Source organism: Pseudophryne corroboree, chromosome 5 (genome assembly GCF_028390025.1).
Source record: "Pseudophryne corroboree isolate aPseCor3 chromosome 5, aPseCor3.hap2, whole genome shotgun sequence".
Lineage (NCBI taxonomy): Eukaryota > Metazoa > Chordata > Amphibia > Anura > Myobatrachidae > Pseudophryne > Pseudophryne corroboree.
Window position 1 is genome coordinate 731225656 of NC_086448.1, and position 16793 is coordinate 731242448.

Below are 16793 nucleotides of genomic sequence, written 5' to 3' on the forward strand. Positions count from 1 at the left end.
CACAGGTCTCACCCTGGGGTTCGTCCCGGAGCCGCGCCGCCGACCCCCCTTACAGATGCTGAAGATTGAAGGTCCGGAAACAGGCGGCAGAAGGCTCTTCAGTCTTCATGAAGGTAGCGCACAGCACTGCAGCTGTGCGCCATTGTTGTCACACACTTCACACCAAGCGGTCACGGAGGGTGCAGGGCGCTGCTGGGGGCGCCCTGGGCAGCAATATTTTATTACCTTAAGGCAAAAGAATACATCACATATAGCCATTAAGGCTATATGTATGTATTTAACCCATGCCAGTTATCTAAATCCACGGGAGGAAAGCCCGCCGAAATAGGGGGCGGGGCTTATTCTCCTCAGCACACAGCGCCATTTTCCTGCTCAGCTCCGCTGTGAGGAAGGCTCCCAGGACTCTCCCCTGCACTGCACTACAGAAACAGGGTAAAACAGAGAGGGGGGGCATTTTTTGGCGATATACTGGATATATTTAAGCTGCTATAAGGAACAACACTTATATAAGGTTGTTCCCATATATATTATAGCGCTTGGGTGTGTGCTGGCAAACTCTCCCTCTGTCTCCCCAAAGGGCTAGTGGGGTCCTGTCTTCGATAAGAGCATTCCCTGTGTGTCTGCTGTGTGTCGGTACGTGTGTGTCGACATGTATGAGGACGATGTTGGCGTGGAGGCAGAGCAATTGCCGATAATGGTGATGTCACCCCCCAGGGAGTCGACACCGGAATGGATGGCTTTGTTTATGGAATTACGTGATAATGTCAGCACATTACAAAAATCAGTTGACGACATGAGACGGCCGGCAAACCAGTTAGTACCTGCCCAGGCGTCTCAGACACCGTCATGGGCTGTAAAGCGCCCTTTACCTCAGTTGGTCGACACAGACCCAGACACAGACACTGAATCTAGTGTCGACGGTGATGAAACAAACGTATTTTCAAGTAGGGCCACACGTTATATGATCACGGCAATGAAGGAGGCTTTGCATATCTCTGATGCTGCAAGTACCACAAAAAGGGGTATTATGTGGGGGGTGAAAAAACTACCTGTAGTTTTTCCTGAATCAGAGGAATTAAATGATGTATGTGATGAAGCGTGGTTTAACCCAGATAGAAAAATGCTAATTTCAAAAAAGTTATTAGCATTATACCCTTTCCCGCCAGAGGTTAGGGCGCGCTGGGAAACACCCCCTAGGGTGGATAAGGCGCTCACACGCTTATCAAAACAAGTGGCGTTACCGTCTCCGGATACGGCCGCCCTCAAGGATCCAGCAGATAGGAGACTGGAAACTACCCTAAAAAGTATATACACACATACTGGTGTTATACTGCGACCGGCCATCGCCTCAGCCTGGATGTGCAGTGCTGGGGTCGTCTGGTTGGATTCCCTGACTGAAAATATTGATACCCTGGATAGGGACAGTATTTTATTGACTATAGAGCAATTAAAGGATGCTTTCCTTTATATGCGAGATGCGCAGAGAGATATTTGCACTCTGGCATCGAGAGTAAATGCGATGTCCATATCTGCCAGAAGGAGTTTATGGACGCGACAGTGGTCAGGTGATGCGGATTCCAAACGACATATGGAAGTATTGCCGTATAAAGGGGAGGAATTATTTGGCGTCGGTCTATCGGATCTGGTGGCCACGGCAACTGCCGGAAAATCCACCTTTTTACCTCAGACCCCCTCCCAACAGAAAAAGACACCGTCTTTTCAGCCGCAGTCCTTTCGGTCCTATAAGAACAAGCGGACAAAAGGACAGTCATATCTGCCTAGGGGCAGAGGAAGGGGTAAGAGAGGGCAGCAAGCAGCCCCTGCCCAGGAACAGAAGCCCTCCCAGGGTTCTGCAAAGCCCTCAGCATGACGCTGGGGCCTTACAAGTGGACTCAGGAACGGTGGGGGGTCGACTCAAGAATTTCAGCGCACAGTGGGCTTGCTCACAGGTGGACCCCTGGATTCTGCAGGTAGTATCTCAGGGTTACAGGTTGGAATTCGAGAAGTCTCCCCCTCGCCGGTTCCTAAAGTCTGCTTTGCCAACGTCTCCCTCAGACAGGGCGACGGTATTGGAAGCCATTCACAAGCTGTTTGCTCAGCAGGTGATAGTCAAGGTACCCCTCCTACAACAGGGAAAGGGGTATTACTCCACGCTATTTGTGGTACCGAAGCCGGACGGCTCGGTAAGACCTATTCTAAATCTGAAATCTTTGAACCTGTACATACAAAAATTCAAGTTCAAGATGGAGTCACTCAGAGCAGTGATAGCGAATCTGGAAGAAGGGGACTTTATGGTGTCCCTGGACATAAAGGATGCTTACCTGCATGTCCCAATTTGCCCTTCACATCAAGGGTACCTCAGGTTCGTGGTGCAAAACTGTCATTATCAGTTTCAGACGCTGCCGTTTGGATTGTCCACGGCACCTCGGGTCTTTACCAAGGTAATGGCCGAAATGATGATTCTTCTGCGAAGAAGAGGCGTATTAATTATCCCTTACTTGGACGATCTCCTGATAAGGGCAAGGTCCAGAGAACAGCTGGAGGACGGAGTAGCACTAACCCAAGTAGTGCTGCAACAACACGGGTGGATTCTGAATTTTCCAAAATCTCAGTTGACCCCGACAACACGTCTGCTGTTCCTGGGAATGATTCTGGACACGGTTCAGAAAAAGGTGTTTCTTCCGGAGGAGAAAGCCAGGGAGTTATCCGAACTTGTCAGGAACCTCCTAAAACCAGGGACAGTGTCTGTACATCAATGCACAAGAGTCCTGGGAAAGATGGTGGCTTCTTACGAAGCGATTCCATTCGGCAGATTCCACGCACGAACTTTTCAGTGGGATCTGCTGGACAAATGGTCCGGATCGCATCTGCAGATGCATCAGCGGATAACCTTATCGCCACGGACAAGGGTGTCTCTTCTGTGGTGGTTGCAGAGTGCTCATCTGTTAGAGGGCCGCAGATTCGGCATACAGGACTGGGTCCTGGTGACCACGGATGCCAGTCTGAGAGGCTGGGGAGCGGTCACACAAGGAAGAAACTTCCAGGGAGTATGGTCAAGCCTGGAGATGTCTCTTCACATAAATATACTGGAGCTAAGAGCGATTTACAATGCTCTAAGTCTGGCAAAACCCCTGCTTCAGGGTCAGCCGGTGTTGATCCAGTCGGACAACATCACGGCAGTCGCCCACGTAAACAGACAGGGCGGCACAAGAAGCAGGACAGCAATGGCAGAAGCTGCAAGGATTCTTCGCTGGGCGGAAGATCATGTGATAGCACTGTCAGCAGTATTCATTCCGGGAGTGGACAACTGGGAAGCAGACTTCCTCAGCAGACACGATCTACACCCGGGAGAGTGGGGACTTCATCCAGAAGTCTTCCACATGATTGTGAACCGTTGGGAAAAACCAATGGTGGATATGATGGCGTCCCGCCTCAACAAAAAACTGGACAGGTATTGCGCCAGGTCAAGAGATCCTCAGGCAATAGCTGTGGACGCTCTGGTAACACCGTGGGTGTTCCAGTCAGTGTATGTGTTCCCTCCTCTGCCTCTCATACCAAAAGTACTGAGAATTATACGGCAGAAGGGAGTAAGAACGATACTAGTGGCTCCGGATTGGCCAAGAAGAACTTGGTACCCGGAACTTCAAGAGATGCTCACGGAGGATCCGTGGCCTCTACCTCTAAGACGGGACCTGCTTCAGCAGGGACCGTGTCTATTCCAAGACTTACCGCGGCTGCGTTTGACGGCATGGCGGTTGAACGCCGAATTCTAAAGGAAAAAGGCATTCCGGAAGAGGTCATTCCTACACTGGTAAAAGCCAGGAAGGAGGTGACTGCACAACATTATCACCGCATTTGGAGAAAATATGTTGCGTGGTGTGAGGCCAGGAAGGCCCCCACGGAGGAATTTCAACTGGGTCGATTCCTACATTTCCTGCAAACAGGATTATCTATGGGCCTCAAATTGGGGTCCATTAAGGTTCAAATTTCGGCCCTGTCGATTTTCTTCCAGAAAGAATTGGCTTCAGTTCCTGAAGTCCAGACTTTTGTAAAAGGAGTACTACATATACAGCCCCCGGTTGTGCCCCCAGTGGCACCGTGGGATCTTAATGTAGTCTTGGATTTTCTCAAATCCCATTGGTTTGAGCCGCTCAAATCGGTGGAGCTGAAGTATCTCACATGGAAAGTAACCATGCTACTGGCCCTGGCTTCAGCCAGGAGAGTATCAGAATTGGCGGCTTTATCATATAAGAGCCCATATCTGATTTTCCATACGGACAGGGCAGAACTGCGGACGCGTCCTCATTTTCTGCCTAAGGTGGTGTCAGCGTTTCACCTGAACCAGCCTATTGTGGTGCCTGCGGCTACTAACGAGTTGGAGGATTCCAAGTTGTTGGACGTGGTCCGGGCATTGAAAATATATATTTCAAGAACGGCGGGAGTCAGAAAGTCTGACTCACTGCTTATATTGTATGCACCCAACAAGATGGGTGCTCCTGCTTCTAAGCAGACGATTGCTCGTTGGATTTGTAGCACAATTCAACTTGCACATTCTGTGGCAGGCTTGCCACAACCTAAATCTGTCAAGGCCCATTCCACAAGGAAAGTGGGCTCATCCTGGGCGGCTGCCCGTGGAGTCTCGGCATTACAACTCTGCCGAGCTGCTACTTGGTCAGGGGCAAATACGTTTGCAAAATTCTACAAATTTGATACCCTGGCTGAGGAGGACCTTGAGTTCTCTCATTCGGTGCTGCAGAGTCATCCGCACTCTCCCGCCCGTTTGGGAGCTTTGGTATAATCCCCATGGTCCTGACGGAGTCCCCAGCATCCACTTAGGACGTTAGAGAAAATAAGAATTTACTTACCGATAATTCTATTTCTCGTAGTCCGTAGTGGATGCTGGGCGCCCATCCCAAGTGCGGATTGTCTGCAATACTTGTACATAGTTATTGCTACAAAAAAATCGGGTTGTTATTTGTTGTGAGCCGTCTGTTCAGAGGCTCCTACGTTGTCATACTGTTAACTGGGTTCAGATCACAAGTTATACGGTGTGATTGGTGTGGCTGGTATGAGTCTTACCCGGGGTTCAATATCCTTCCTTATTGTGTACGCTCGTCCGGGCACAGTATCCTAACTGAGGCTTGGAGGAGGGTCATAGGGGGAGGAGCCAGTACACACCACCTGATCCTAAAGCTTTATTTTTGTGCCCTGTCTCCTGCGGAGCCGCTATTCCCCATGGTCCTGACGGAGTCCCCAGCATCCACTACGGACTACGAGAAATAGAATTATCGGTAAGTAAATTCTTATTATTTTCCATTTATGCCGTCACTTGAGCAGCTTTTTAAATTCCTGTTTTAGCCAGAACATAAAGTCTGCTGAATAAGGAAAGTTCCCCATACAAATAGATGTGTCCCTCCTTGTGTGGAATGATTGGTGACAGAAGGAAAATTGCTCATAAATATTGAAGACTATCTCTTCATAGCTGTGTTCCTGCTAAGTGAGAATCTCAGGTGTGATGACTGCTTTAGGCTAAGGGTGCGGAAGATGTATTTTACCCTCAAGGAGTGTGGCACTCATAGACTGTTTAGCAGCACATAGCAGGCAGTATAAATGTCTAGTTACAGTTACACGAGCCCTGATTACAGTCTGTGATTGCTGATACCACAGGATCTCGTCACTTACACTTCCAGCTGTGTGCAGTGTGTAAATGGCAGGTTCCCTGGGAATCTATGGGCCTGATTGAGATGTTGTCAGTATTGCACAGCCGCAAGGAAGTGATTGTGTAATAGCGTACAACTAAAATTCAAATGCATCTTCGAAATGAGTGCTACGCCCGAAGACGCCGCATCGGATCACCATCGCGACCATCCGTCACGATGGTAGCAGACCTTGGTCAGTCTGTGTAAGCAAAAGCTTGCTCAAACTGGGACCGTCATAACCCCTCTGCTGGGTCTAGGAAGTCTGTGACTGACAACACAGACCCGGACTTGGCATGCCTACAAAACAGAGGCGTCATCCCGCGGTCGCTGCCCTCGCCACATCATGTCAATCAAGAAGGGACTGGGGCGACCACGCAGGACCCATTCTGCACATGTGAAGAACTGGTGTCGGGCGTGCGCAGAATAGGACCTGCTCTTGTGCTGACCCCAAATCATTGGATTTGTAGGTAAACCATTGGGTTTGCAGACAAATACAAATGAAACCCTTTGTTCCTATGTGTCACTTATCTAACCTAGGCAACCGGGGGCTCTCGCTCTGTCCAGCAGATGGCAGTACTGTAATTGGGAATTGCTCTTGTTACCTGCGACAATCTTTCTGTTTGGCCATTCAACATAAAAGTAACAAGACCTTCTCTTTGTTGTATAAAACCAATTCACATATTGTTTTCCTATTTCATCTCTTTTAGATTGTAGTGGAATACACCTTTCTTGATTATATTATGGGAGGCTGTCAGATGAATTTTGTTGTAAGTATCTCTAATGGTATTCATTCATTATTGTAGTATATTCCTGCCTGACATTTTCTGGCCCATGGTCATACAGGTCTACTGCTAATTTATATAAAAAACAAATGTTTAAAAAAATTGCATGCCGGACAATATATTTAGAATGAAACGGGGGGAGAGGGGAGGTTAAATTTACTAAGCAAGCCTTATAAGCCATTGTAAATTTTGGGGTCAAACACATCAAGCCGCTGCTTAATAAATTTACCCCTTTGTTTGTTCTTTGTATCCGTCATCTAAACTTTCAGGACTTTCAATGATGGAAACACTCCACTCTGCTTAGGGTACATAGTTTTATGTCAATAGGCAGAAGCCATACTTACCTACTCTCCCGGAAGCTTCGGGAGACTCCCAGTTTTCCTGGAACAGTGGCCAGATCTCCCACATCCCGCCCACTTGCATAGGGTAGCGGGCAGGATGTGGAGAAAACAACAAGAATCGCGGCTGTGTTTTGAGTGGGCGGGGTTACATGTGGTGAAATTGCATCATTTAGCCACACCCGTTCCTTGCCGACACACTTCATTGTGCCGTTACGGGGGCATTGCCTAATGACATGTTAGCATGCACCCCCCCTCCCCCCTCTTCCCCTAAAGTTGCCTATAGCGTCTCCCCTGTGGGCTTTTCCCAGAGATGGGTCTTACAAATAAGGTAAGTATGGCAGAAGCCGAGAGAAGTGAAAACGAAATGTAAATGTGAAGAAAGAGGATGAATGTATGTAAAGGAAGGTGGTCCTGCAATTGATAGTTACATTGTACAGTTCAAACCTACTTTAACTGCTGCTGTCACAATCATGCATTTCAGTTACACACGCCACACCACCTAAGTTTAGCTGATCCACCATTCACCTTGTTTAATAGAAAAGGCAAGCAGACTCTAGTATATGCCCAAAACGAGTTTTATAGTAAGAACTTACCTTTGTTAAATTCTTTCTGCGAGGTACACTGGGCTCCACAAGGAATGGACAATGGGGTGTAGAGTAGGATCTTGATCCGAAGCACCAACAGGCTCAAAAGCTTTTACCTTCTTCCCAAGATGCATAGCGCCGCCTCCTATATCACCCCGCCTCTGTGCACAGGAGCTCAGTTTTGTTAACCAGCCCAATGCAGTAGCAAGTCAAAGAGACGACAACTGCCAGTTGCCACAAACACCACACTCTCCCGACAGGCGAAGTGTCAGCGGCTAATGCCATACCAACCCAAAGAAGCTAAGTGCGTCAGGGTGGGCGCCTTGTGGAGCCCAGTGTACCTCGCAGAAAGAGTTTTAACAAAGGTAAGTTCTTACCATAAAACTCGTTTTCTGCTGCGGGGTACACTGGGCTCCACAAGGATTGGACAATGGGGATGTCCTAAAGCAGTTCCTTATGGGAGGGGACGCACTGTAGCGGGCACAAGAACCCGGCGTCCAAAGGAAGCATCCTGGGAAGCGGCAGTATCGAAGGCATAGAACCTTATGAACATGTTCACAGAGGACCACGTAGCCGCCTTGCACAATTGTTCAAGGGTCGCACCACGTTGGGCCGCCCAAGAAGGTCCAACAGACCGAGTAGAATGGGCCTTAATGTGATCAGGAGCAGAGAGACCAGCCTTCACATAAGCATGTGCAATCACCATTCTAATCCATCTGGCCAGAGTTTGCTTGTGAGCAGGCCAGCCCCGTTTGTGAAACCCAAACACAGCAAAAAGAGAATCAGATTTCCTAATAGGAGCAGTTCTCTTCACATAGATACAGAGAGCCCGTACCACATCCAAAGACCGCTCTTTGGGAGACAGATCAGGAGAAACAAGTGCCGGAACTACAATCTCCTGATTAAGGTGGAACGAAGAAACCACCTTCGGTAGATAGCCGGGACGAGTCCTAAGAACCGCCCGGTCACGGTGAAATGTCGGATATGGGGAACTACAGGACAAGGCACCCAAATCCGACACTCTTCTAGCTGAAGCAATAGCCAGCAGAAACACCACCTTAAGGGAAAGCCACTTAAGGTCAGCTGAACCAAGAGGTTCAAATGGAGACTCTTGTAACGCCTCCAAAACCACCGACAAGTCCCAAGGCGCCACAGGCGGGACATAGGGAGGTTGGATACGCAACACGCCCTGAGTAAAGGTATGCACATCAGGTAAGGTCGCAATTTTTCACTGAAACCACACCGACAAGGCAGATATTTGAACCTTGAGGGAGGCCAGACGCAGGCCTAAGTCCAGGCCCTGCTGAAGAAAAGCCAACAACTTGGCTATACTAAACTTGGAAGCGTCATAATCGTTAGATGCGCACCAAACAAAGTAAGAATGCCAGACCCTATACTAAATCCGAACCGAAGCCGGTTTCCGGGCCCGCAACATAGTTTGAATGACCGCCTCAGAAAACCCTTTAGCCCTCAAGACGGAAGCTTCAAGAGCCACGCCGTCAAAGACAGCCGAGCTAGGTTCTGGTAGACACAGGGGCCCTGAACGAGGAGGTCTGGGCGTTGTGGAAATAGAATTGGACGCTCTGACGATAGGCCTTGCAGGTCTGAGAACCAGTGCCGTCTGGGCCACGCTGGAGCTATGAGAAGCAGAATTCCTTTTTCTTGCTTGAACTTCCGAATTACCCTGGGCAGGAGTGACACCGGAGCGAACACGTACGGCAGCCGAAACCTCCACGGTACCGCCAGCCATCCACGAATGCTGCTTGGGGATCCCTTGTCCTTGCTCCGAAGACCGGAACCTTGTGATTGTGTCGAGACGCCATCAGATCTACGTCTGGAAGGCCCCACCTTTCCACTAGGAGTTGAAACACTCCTGGATGGAGGCCCCACTTGCCGGTATGCACGTCCTGACGACTGAGAAAGTCCGCTTCCCAATTCAGGACTCACGGAATGAATATTGCCGATATGGCCGGTAGATGGCGTTATGCCCACTGTAGAATCCGTGAGACTTCCTTCATTGCTAGGCGGCTTCGAGTGCCGCCTTGATGATCTATGTAAGCCACTGTGGTGGCGTTGTCCGACTATACTTGAACAGGACGGTTCTGAATAAAATGCTGGGCTAGGTTCAAGGCATTGAAGACCGCCCGCAACTCCAGAATATTGATCGAGAGGAGGGACTCCTCCTTGGTCCACCGCCCCTGAAGGGACTGTTGCTCCAGCACCGCGCCCCAACCTCTTAGACTGGCATCTGTCGTCAACAGGACCCAGTTGGATATCCAGAACGGATGGCCCCTGCACAGTTGTTGGTCCCAGAGCCACCAGAGCAGCGACAGACGGACCTCCGGAGTCAATGAGATCATTTGAGACCTGATCCGGTGAGGCAGGCCGTCCCATTTGGCTAGAATCAGCCTCTGGAGAGGGCGAGAGTGAAATTGAGCGTACTCCACCATGTCGAATGCTGACACCATGAGGCCCAGCACCTGCATCGCCGAATGTATCGACACTTGCGGACGAGATAGGAAGCAACGAATCCTGTCCTGAAGTTTCAGGACTTTCTCCTGAGACAGGAACAACCACTGGTTGTGAGTGTCCAATAGTGTTCCCAGATGCACCATGCTCTGAGTAGGGATCAGGGATGACTTCCTCCAGTTGATGAGCCACCCGTGGGCTTGCAGAAACCGGACTGTCACATCTAGATGACGCAGGAGAAGTTCTGGGGAATTTGCCAGGATTAACAAGTCGTCCAAATACGGCAGTATCCTGACCCCTTGACGGCAGAGTACCACCGTCATCACCGCCATGACTTTTGTAAAGACTCGTGGAGCTGTTGTTAAACCAAAAGTTAACGCCCGAAACTGGTAATGGCTGTTGCCAATCGCAAATCTCAGGTATTGCTGATGAGACACTGCTATAGGAATATGCAGGTAAGCATCCTGTATATCCAGGGAGACCATGAAGTCCCCAAGTTCCAAGGCCAGAACTATAGAGCGAAGGGTTTCCATCTGGAACCTGGAAACCTTCACAATCCTGTTCAATACCTTGAGGTTGAGAATGGGCCGGGAGGACCCATTCGGTTTCGGGACTAGAAACAGCGGAGAATAGTACCCCCGGCCCCTATGCGCAAAAGGCACCCGTACTACGACTCCTGTATCCAGGAGGGTCTGTACCACCGAATGTAGAGTGTTTGCCTTTGTCTTGTCCATCTGTCTGGCAAAATCGACGAGGGGGTCGGTTTTTGAAGGCTATGGCGTAACCTCGCGTGACGACTTCCCGTACCCAGGCATCTGAAGTGGTCTTCAACCATTCCTGGGTATACCCTAGAAGCCGGCCCCCAACCCTGGGATCCCCCAGTGGGAGGCCCGCCCCGTCATGCGGCAGGCTTATCTGTCTTGGAAGCTGGCTGACGGGCCGCCCAGGCTCTTTTGGGCTTAGGCTTACCAGGTTTGGAAGTGCGGGCCTGCTTCTTGTACGCCTGAACTTTTGCTTTACCTGAAGGACGAAAGGGGCGAAAATAAGTACCTTTAGCCTTCGACACAGAAGGAGCAGTACTTGGCAGACAGGCAGTTTTGGCAGTAGCCAAGTCAGCCACAATCTTATTTAAATCCTCCCCAAACAGAATATCTTCCTTAAAAGGGAGTACCTCCAGGGTTTTTCTAGAGTCCAGATCCACAGACCAGGATCTCAGCCACAATATCCGGCGAGCCAGGACTGACGTAGTAGAGGCCTCGGCTGCCAGGATACCGGCATTAGAAGCCGCCTCTTTAACATTATGAGAAGCTGTGACAATATAAGACAAGCATTATCTAGCATGGTCAGAGGAGATTTCAGCATCTAACTCCAAGGCCCATGCTTCAATGGCCTCTGCAGCCCAAGTAGCTGCAATAGTCGGCCTTTGTGCAGCACCCGTGAGGGTGTAAATCGCTTTCAGACAACCCTCCACACGTTTATCCGTAGGCTCTTTTAGAGACGTGACGGTGGTGACCTGTAGAGCTGAGGAAACCACCATCCTAGCCACATGTGAGTCCACTGGAGGAGGCGTTTCCCAGTTCTTAGACAGCTCCGGCGAGAGGGGATAGCGAGCCAGCATCTTCTTTTGAGGCACAAACTTCGTACCCGGGTTTCCCCAGGGTTCCTGACGTATATCCACTAGGTGATCAGAGTGAGGTAAAACTTGTTTAATCACCTTCTGACGCTTGAACCTATCTGGTTTCTTAGGAGGAACGGATGGCTCGGGATCATCCGTAATCTGTAAAATTAACTTAATAGCCTCCAAAAGATCAGGAACATCCACATGTGAACCACCCTCCCCATCAGCCGTCTCTGAGTCAGAACCTGTGGGGTCAGTGTAAGTGCTGTCTTCATCCGACGAGGTGTCAGTGACAGCAGTGGATTGTGAGGAGACAAGCGCTCGCTTAGAGGACCCCTTGGACGTAGGCGAGTGACGGTCAGACTTTTTAGTAGTCAGGGACTGGTTCAACTTGTTTATCTGAGCAGATAAATCGTCCGCCCATGGCGGGTTAGCTGCAGGGACCACAAATGGCTGCATCGGCATTGGGGGTCCCATAGGGGGTGTTAGTTTATTAACTAACGTATGCAGAAGCGTGGAAAAAGCATCCCACGGCGGGTCATTATTTGCCCACGTTGCCACCGTCCCACTGGGGGTCAAGGAGCCCCCAGAACCAGAGCCCAAAGCTGCTATATTCTCCTCATAGTTATCTGCGGCTTCAGCAACACCGGCAGTGTGTTCAGCCCCAGAACTGTTACCCTCAGAAGCAGACATGATATAACTTGCAGTATCAGGTAACACAGTACAATTTGTCAGCAGCACAATACCTCTAGCCCAAACCACTGTGCAGTGTAGTCAGCACCAGCAGAGATAAAGGAGAGATATGGTGACTAAATCACAGAGAAAAATACGTTAAACAGTATATCTTTGTGAAAATCCTATATTAGATAAAACCTGACGCAACAAGCACCCTCAGGTTATAGAATATACGGATAGCAGGTTGAGTGAAAGACACGAAATGGACACCACTCAGCTATCAAATGCACACACAAATAGTCACAGTCTGTACAATGCAGAGGTTATTACAGACAATAATACTGCACTGGACTAGCTTACACAGCTATATAACAATAGATATAACAGTACACAGTAAGAACTGGATGTGTATCACAGGGTAATTGTACTAGGAAACCCTGACTAAGTGCACTCTTTCTTAACTAACACTGACTAAAAAAGGCAGGTAGAATACTTAAGTGTCTTGTAAAGTCACAGCACTGACAACCAGGCGGCTTTACATAGCAGGATTTGCCCAAGCATTCCCAGGAACAGTGAGCTGAGGGATAATGGCGCCGCAGACACTGCCAGGGAGTGAGGGAGAGACAGATATGCAGCTCCAGGGCGGGAACATTTGCAGAAAATGGCGCCCTGGGGCTTGGGGAGGGGCTTCAGGTCCAAGCTCTATCCCCCTGCTGGCAAAACCAACAGGTACTGCGGGCTCTAATAAAACGGTTTATAGAGAAAACCTGACCTGTCCCATGCCCTGGTGATCTAGTGGGATCGCCTGTACTGCCCCAGTGTCCACCGCCAGCGTGCGCGGCCCACCTCCCACTGACCGTGCTGGATCGCGATAAAGACCGGGTCCCGCAAGCGGGACCCACTTACCACCTCCTGAAGCGCAGCCACGCGATCCCGGAGAGCCCCCGTCGTGTGTGCCTGACAAGAAGAAAACCGGAGCCTCCTGCTGTAGTAACCCGGCAACCAGGGCTCGGGAGTGTACAGCGCCGCTGGGGGAGAGATGGAGCTGCAGCAGGCAATGTCTACTGACATCCAGCACAATCTGTGCCTCTGCTGCAGCCCTTGTAGTCTTCCTTTTTTCCTCAGAAAAAGCTTTTTCTGGAGCTGCTGTGAGCAGCTCTTCCTGTTACATGCTTGCACTGCAAGCACCAACTACAAACTGAGCTCCTGTGCACGGAGGCGGAGTGATATAGGAGGCGGCGCTATGCATCTTAGGAAGAAGGTCAAAGCTTTTGAGCCTGTTGGTGCTTCGGATCAAGATCCTACTCTGCACCCCATTGTCCATTCCTTGTGGAGCCCAGTGTACCCTGCAGCAGAAATACAGCTTTCAGAGGCATTTGCAAAAAAACCTTCAATGAGCAACTGTTTGTCATTTACATGTATTTGCTATAAGCCTGGAACACTTTATTTCTCTGACGTCCTAGTGGATGCTGGGAACTCCGTAAGGACCATGGGGAATAGCGGCTCCGCAGGAGACTGGGCACAACTAAAGAAAGCTTTAGGACTACCTGGTGTGCACTGGCTCCTCCCTCTATGACCCTCCTCCAGACCTCAGTTAGAATCTTGTGCCCGGCTGAGCTGGATGCACACTAGGGGCTCTCCTGAGCTCCTAGAAAAAGTTTATTTTAGGTTTTTTATTTTCAGTGAGATCTGCTGGCAACAGACTCACTGCTACGAGGGACTAAGGGGAGAAGAAGCGAACCTACCTGCTTGCAGCTAGCTTGGGCTTCTTAGGCTATTGGACACCATTAGCTCCAGAGGGATCGAACACAGGGCCCGACCTTGATCGTCCAGTCCCGGAGCCGCGCCGCCGTCCCCCTTACAGAGCCAGAAGCAAGAAGACGGCCCTGGAAATCGGCGGCAGAAGACTCCGGTCTTCATTAAGGTAGCGCACAGCACTGCAGCTGTGCGCCATTGCTCCCTGTGCACACCACATACTCCGGTCACTGATGGGTGCAGGGCTCTGGGGGGGGGGGGGCGCCCTGGGCAGCAATTAGAGTACCTTAAAAGTGGCAAATCACACATAATATAGCCTAATAAGCTATATATGTGTAAAATACCCCTGCCACATTATGATTATAAGAGCGGGAGAAGTCCGCCGAAAAAGGGGCGGGGTTGTCTCCCTCAGCACACTGGCGCCATTTTCTCTTCACAGTGCAGCTGGAAGACAGCTCCCCAGGCTCTCCCCTGTAGTTTTCAGGCTCAAAGGGTTAAATAGAGAGGGGGGTACTAAATTTAGGCGCAAATCTGTGTATTATAGCAGCTATAAGGGAGAAATCACTGTGGGTAGTGTGAATCCCTGCATTATATAGCGCTCTGGTGTGTGCTGGCATACTCTCTCTCTGTCTCCCCAAAGGACTTTGTGGGGTCCTGTCCTCAGTCAGAGCATTCCCTGTGTGTGTGCGGTGTGTCGCTACGGCTGTGTCGACATGGTTGATGAGGAGGCTTATGTGGAGGCGGAGCAGATGCCGATAAATGTGATGTCGCCCCCTGTGGGGCCGACACCAGAGTGGATGGATAGGTGGAAGGTATTAACCGACAGTGTCAACTCCTTACATAAAAGGCTGGATGACGTAACAGCTGTGGGACAGCCGGCTTCTCAGCCCGCGCCTGCCCAGGCGTCTCAAAGGCCATCAGGGGCTCAAAAACGCCCGCTACCTCAGATGGCAGACACAGATGTCGACACGGAGTCTGACTCCAGTGTCGACGAGGTTGAGACATATACACAATCCACTAGGAACATCCGTTGCATGATCTCGGCAATGAAAAATGTGTTACACATTTCTGACATTAACCCAGGTACCACAAAAAAGGGGTTTTATGTTTGGGGAGAAAAAGCAGCCAGTGTTTTGTTCCCCCATCAGATGAGTGAATGAAGTGTGTGAAGAAGCGTGGGTTCCCCCGATAAGAAACTGGTAATTTCTAAAAAGTTACTGATGGTGTACCCTTTCCCGCCAGAGGATAGGTCACGTTGGGAGATATCCCCTAGGGTGGATAAGGCGCTCACACGTTTGTCAAAAAAGGTGGCACTGCCGTCTTAGGATACGGCCACTTTGAAGGAGCCTGCTGATAAAAAGCAGGAGGCTATCCTGAAGTCTGTATATACACACTCAGGTACTATACTGAGACCTGCAATTGCCTCAGCATGGATAGTGCTGCTGCAGCGTGGTCTATTACCCTGTCAGGACAGGGATACTATTTTGCTAACCATAGAGCATATTAAAGACGTCGTCTTATATATGAGGGATGCATAGAGGGATATTTGCCGGCTGGCATCCAGAATTAATGCAATGTCCATTCTGCCAGGAGGGTATTAGGGACCCGGCAGTGGACAGGCGATGCTGACTTTAGAAGGCACATGAAGATTCTGCCTTATAAGGGTGAGGAATTGTTTGGGGATGGTCTCTGGGACCTCGTATCCACAGCAACAGCTGGGAAGGAAAAAATTTACCTCAAGTTTCCTCACAGCCTAAGAAAGCACCGTATTATAAGGTACAGTCCTTTCGGCTTCAGAAAAGCAAGCGGGTCAAAGGCGCTTCCTTTCTGCACAGAGACAAGGGAAGAGGGAAAAAAGCTGCACCAGACAGCCAGTTCCCAGGATCAAAAATCTTCCCCCGCTTCCTCTGAGTCCACCGCATGACGCTGGGGCTCCACAGGTGGAGCCAGGTGCGGTGGGGGCGCGTCTCGGGAACTTCAGCGACCAGTGGGCTCGCTCACAGGTGGATCCCTGGGTTCTGCAAGTAGTATCACAGGGATACAAGCTGGAGTTCGAGGCGACTCCCCCTCGCCGTTACCTCAAATCAGCCTTGCCTGCTGCCCTCGAGGGGAGGTAGTACTGGTGGCAATTCACAAGCTGTACTTCCAGCAGGTGATAATCAAGGTACCCTCCTTCAACAAGGCCGGGGTTACTATTCCACAATGTTTGTGGTACCGAAACCAGACGGTTCGGTGAGACCCATTCTAAAATTGAAATCCTTGAACACTTATATACGAAGGTTCAAGTTCAAAATGGAATCGCTCAGGGCGGTTATTGCAAGCCTGGACGAAGGGGATTACATGGTATCACTGGATATCAAGGATGCTTACCTGCATGTCCCCATTTACCCTCCTCACCAGGAGTACCTCAAAATTGTGGTACAGGACTGTCATTACCAATTCCAGACGTTGCCTTTGGTCTGTCCCCGGCACCGAGGGTATTTACCAAGGTAATGGCCGAAATGATGATACTCCTTCAAAAAAAGGGAGTTATAATTATCCCGTACTTGGACGATCTCCTTATAAAGGCGAGGTCCAGGGAGCAGTTGTTCGTCGGAGTAGCACTATCTCGGGAAGTGCTACAACAGCACGGCTGGATTCTGAATAGTCCAAAGTCGCAGCTGGTTCCTACGACGCGCCTACTGTTCCGGGGTATGGTTCTGGACACAGAACAGGAAAAAAGGTTTCTCCCGGAGGAGAAGGCCAAGGAGTTGTCATCTCTAGTCAGAGACCTCCTAATACAAATACAGGTGTCGGTGCATCAATGCACGCGAGTCCTGGGAAAGATAGTAGCGTCTTACGAAGAAATTCCATTCGGCAGGTTCCATGCC

At 50.1% G+C, this 16793-nt stretch overlaps 1 protein-coding gene across 1 annotated transcript in view; it reads left to right on the top strand.

Moving 5' to 3' along the window:
* Window positions 1-16793, top strand: part of CPNE3 (copine 3) — a 164694-nt gene that overhangs the window by 109987 nt on the left and 37914 nt on the right. Inside the window, exon 10 of the mRNA XM_063924058.1 lies at window positions 6407-6466. Coding sequence (XP_063780128.1) covers window positions 6407-6466 — 60 coding nt within the window. The remainder of the gene's footprint in view (window positions 1-6406; window positions 6467-16793) is intronic.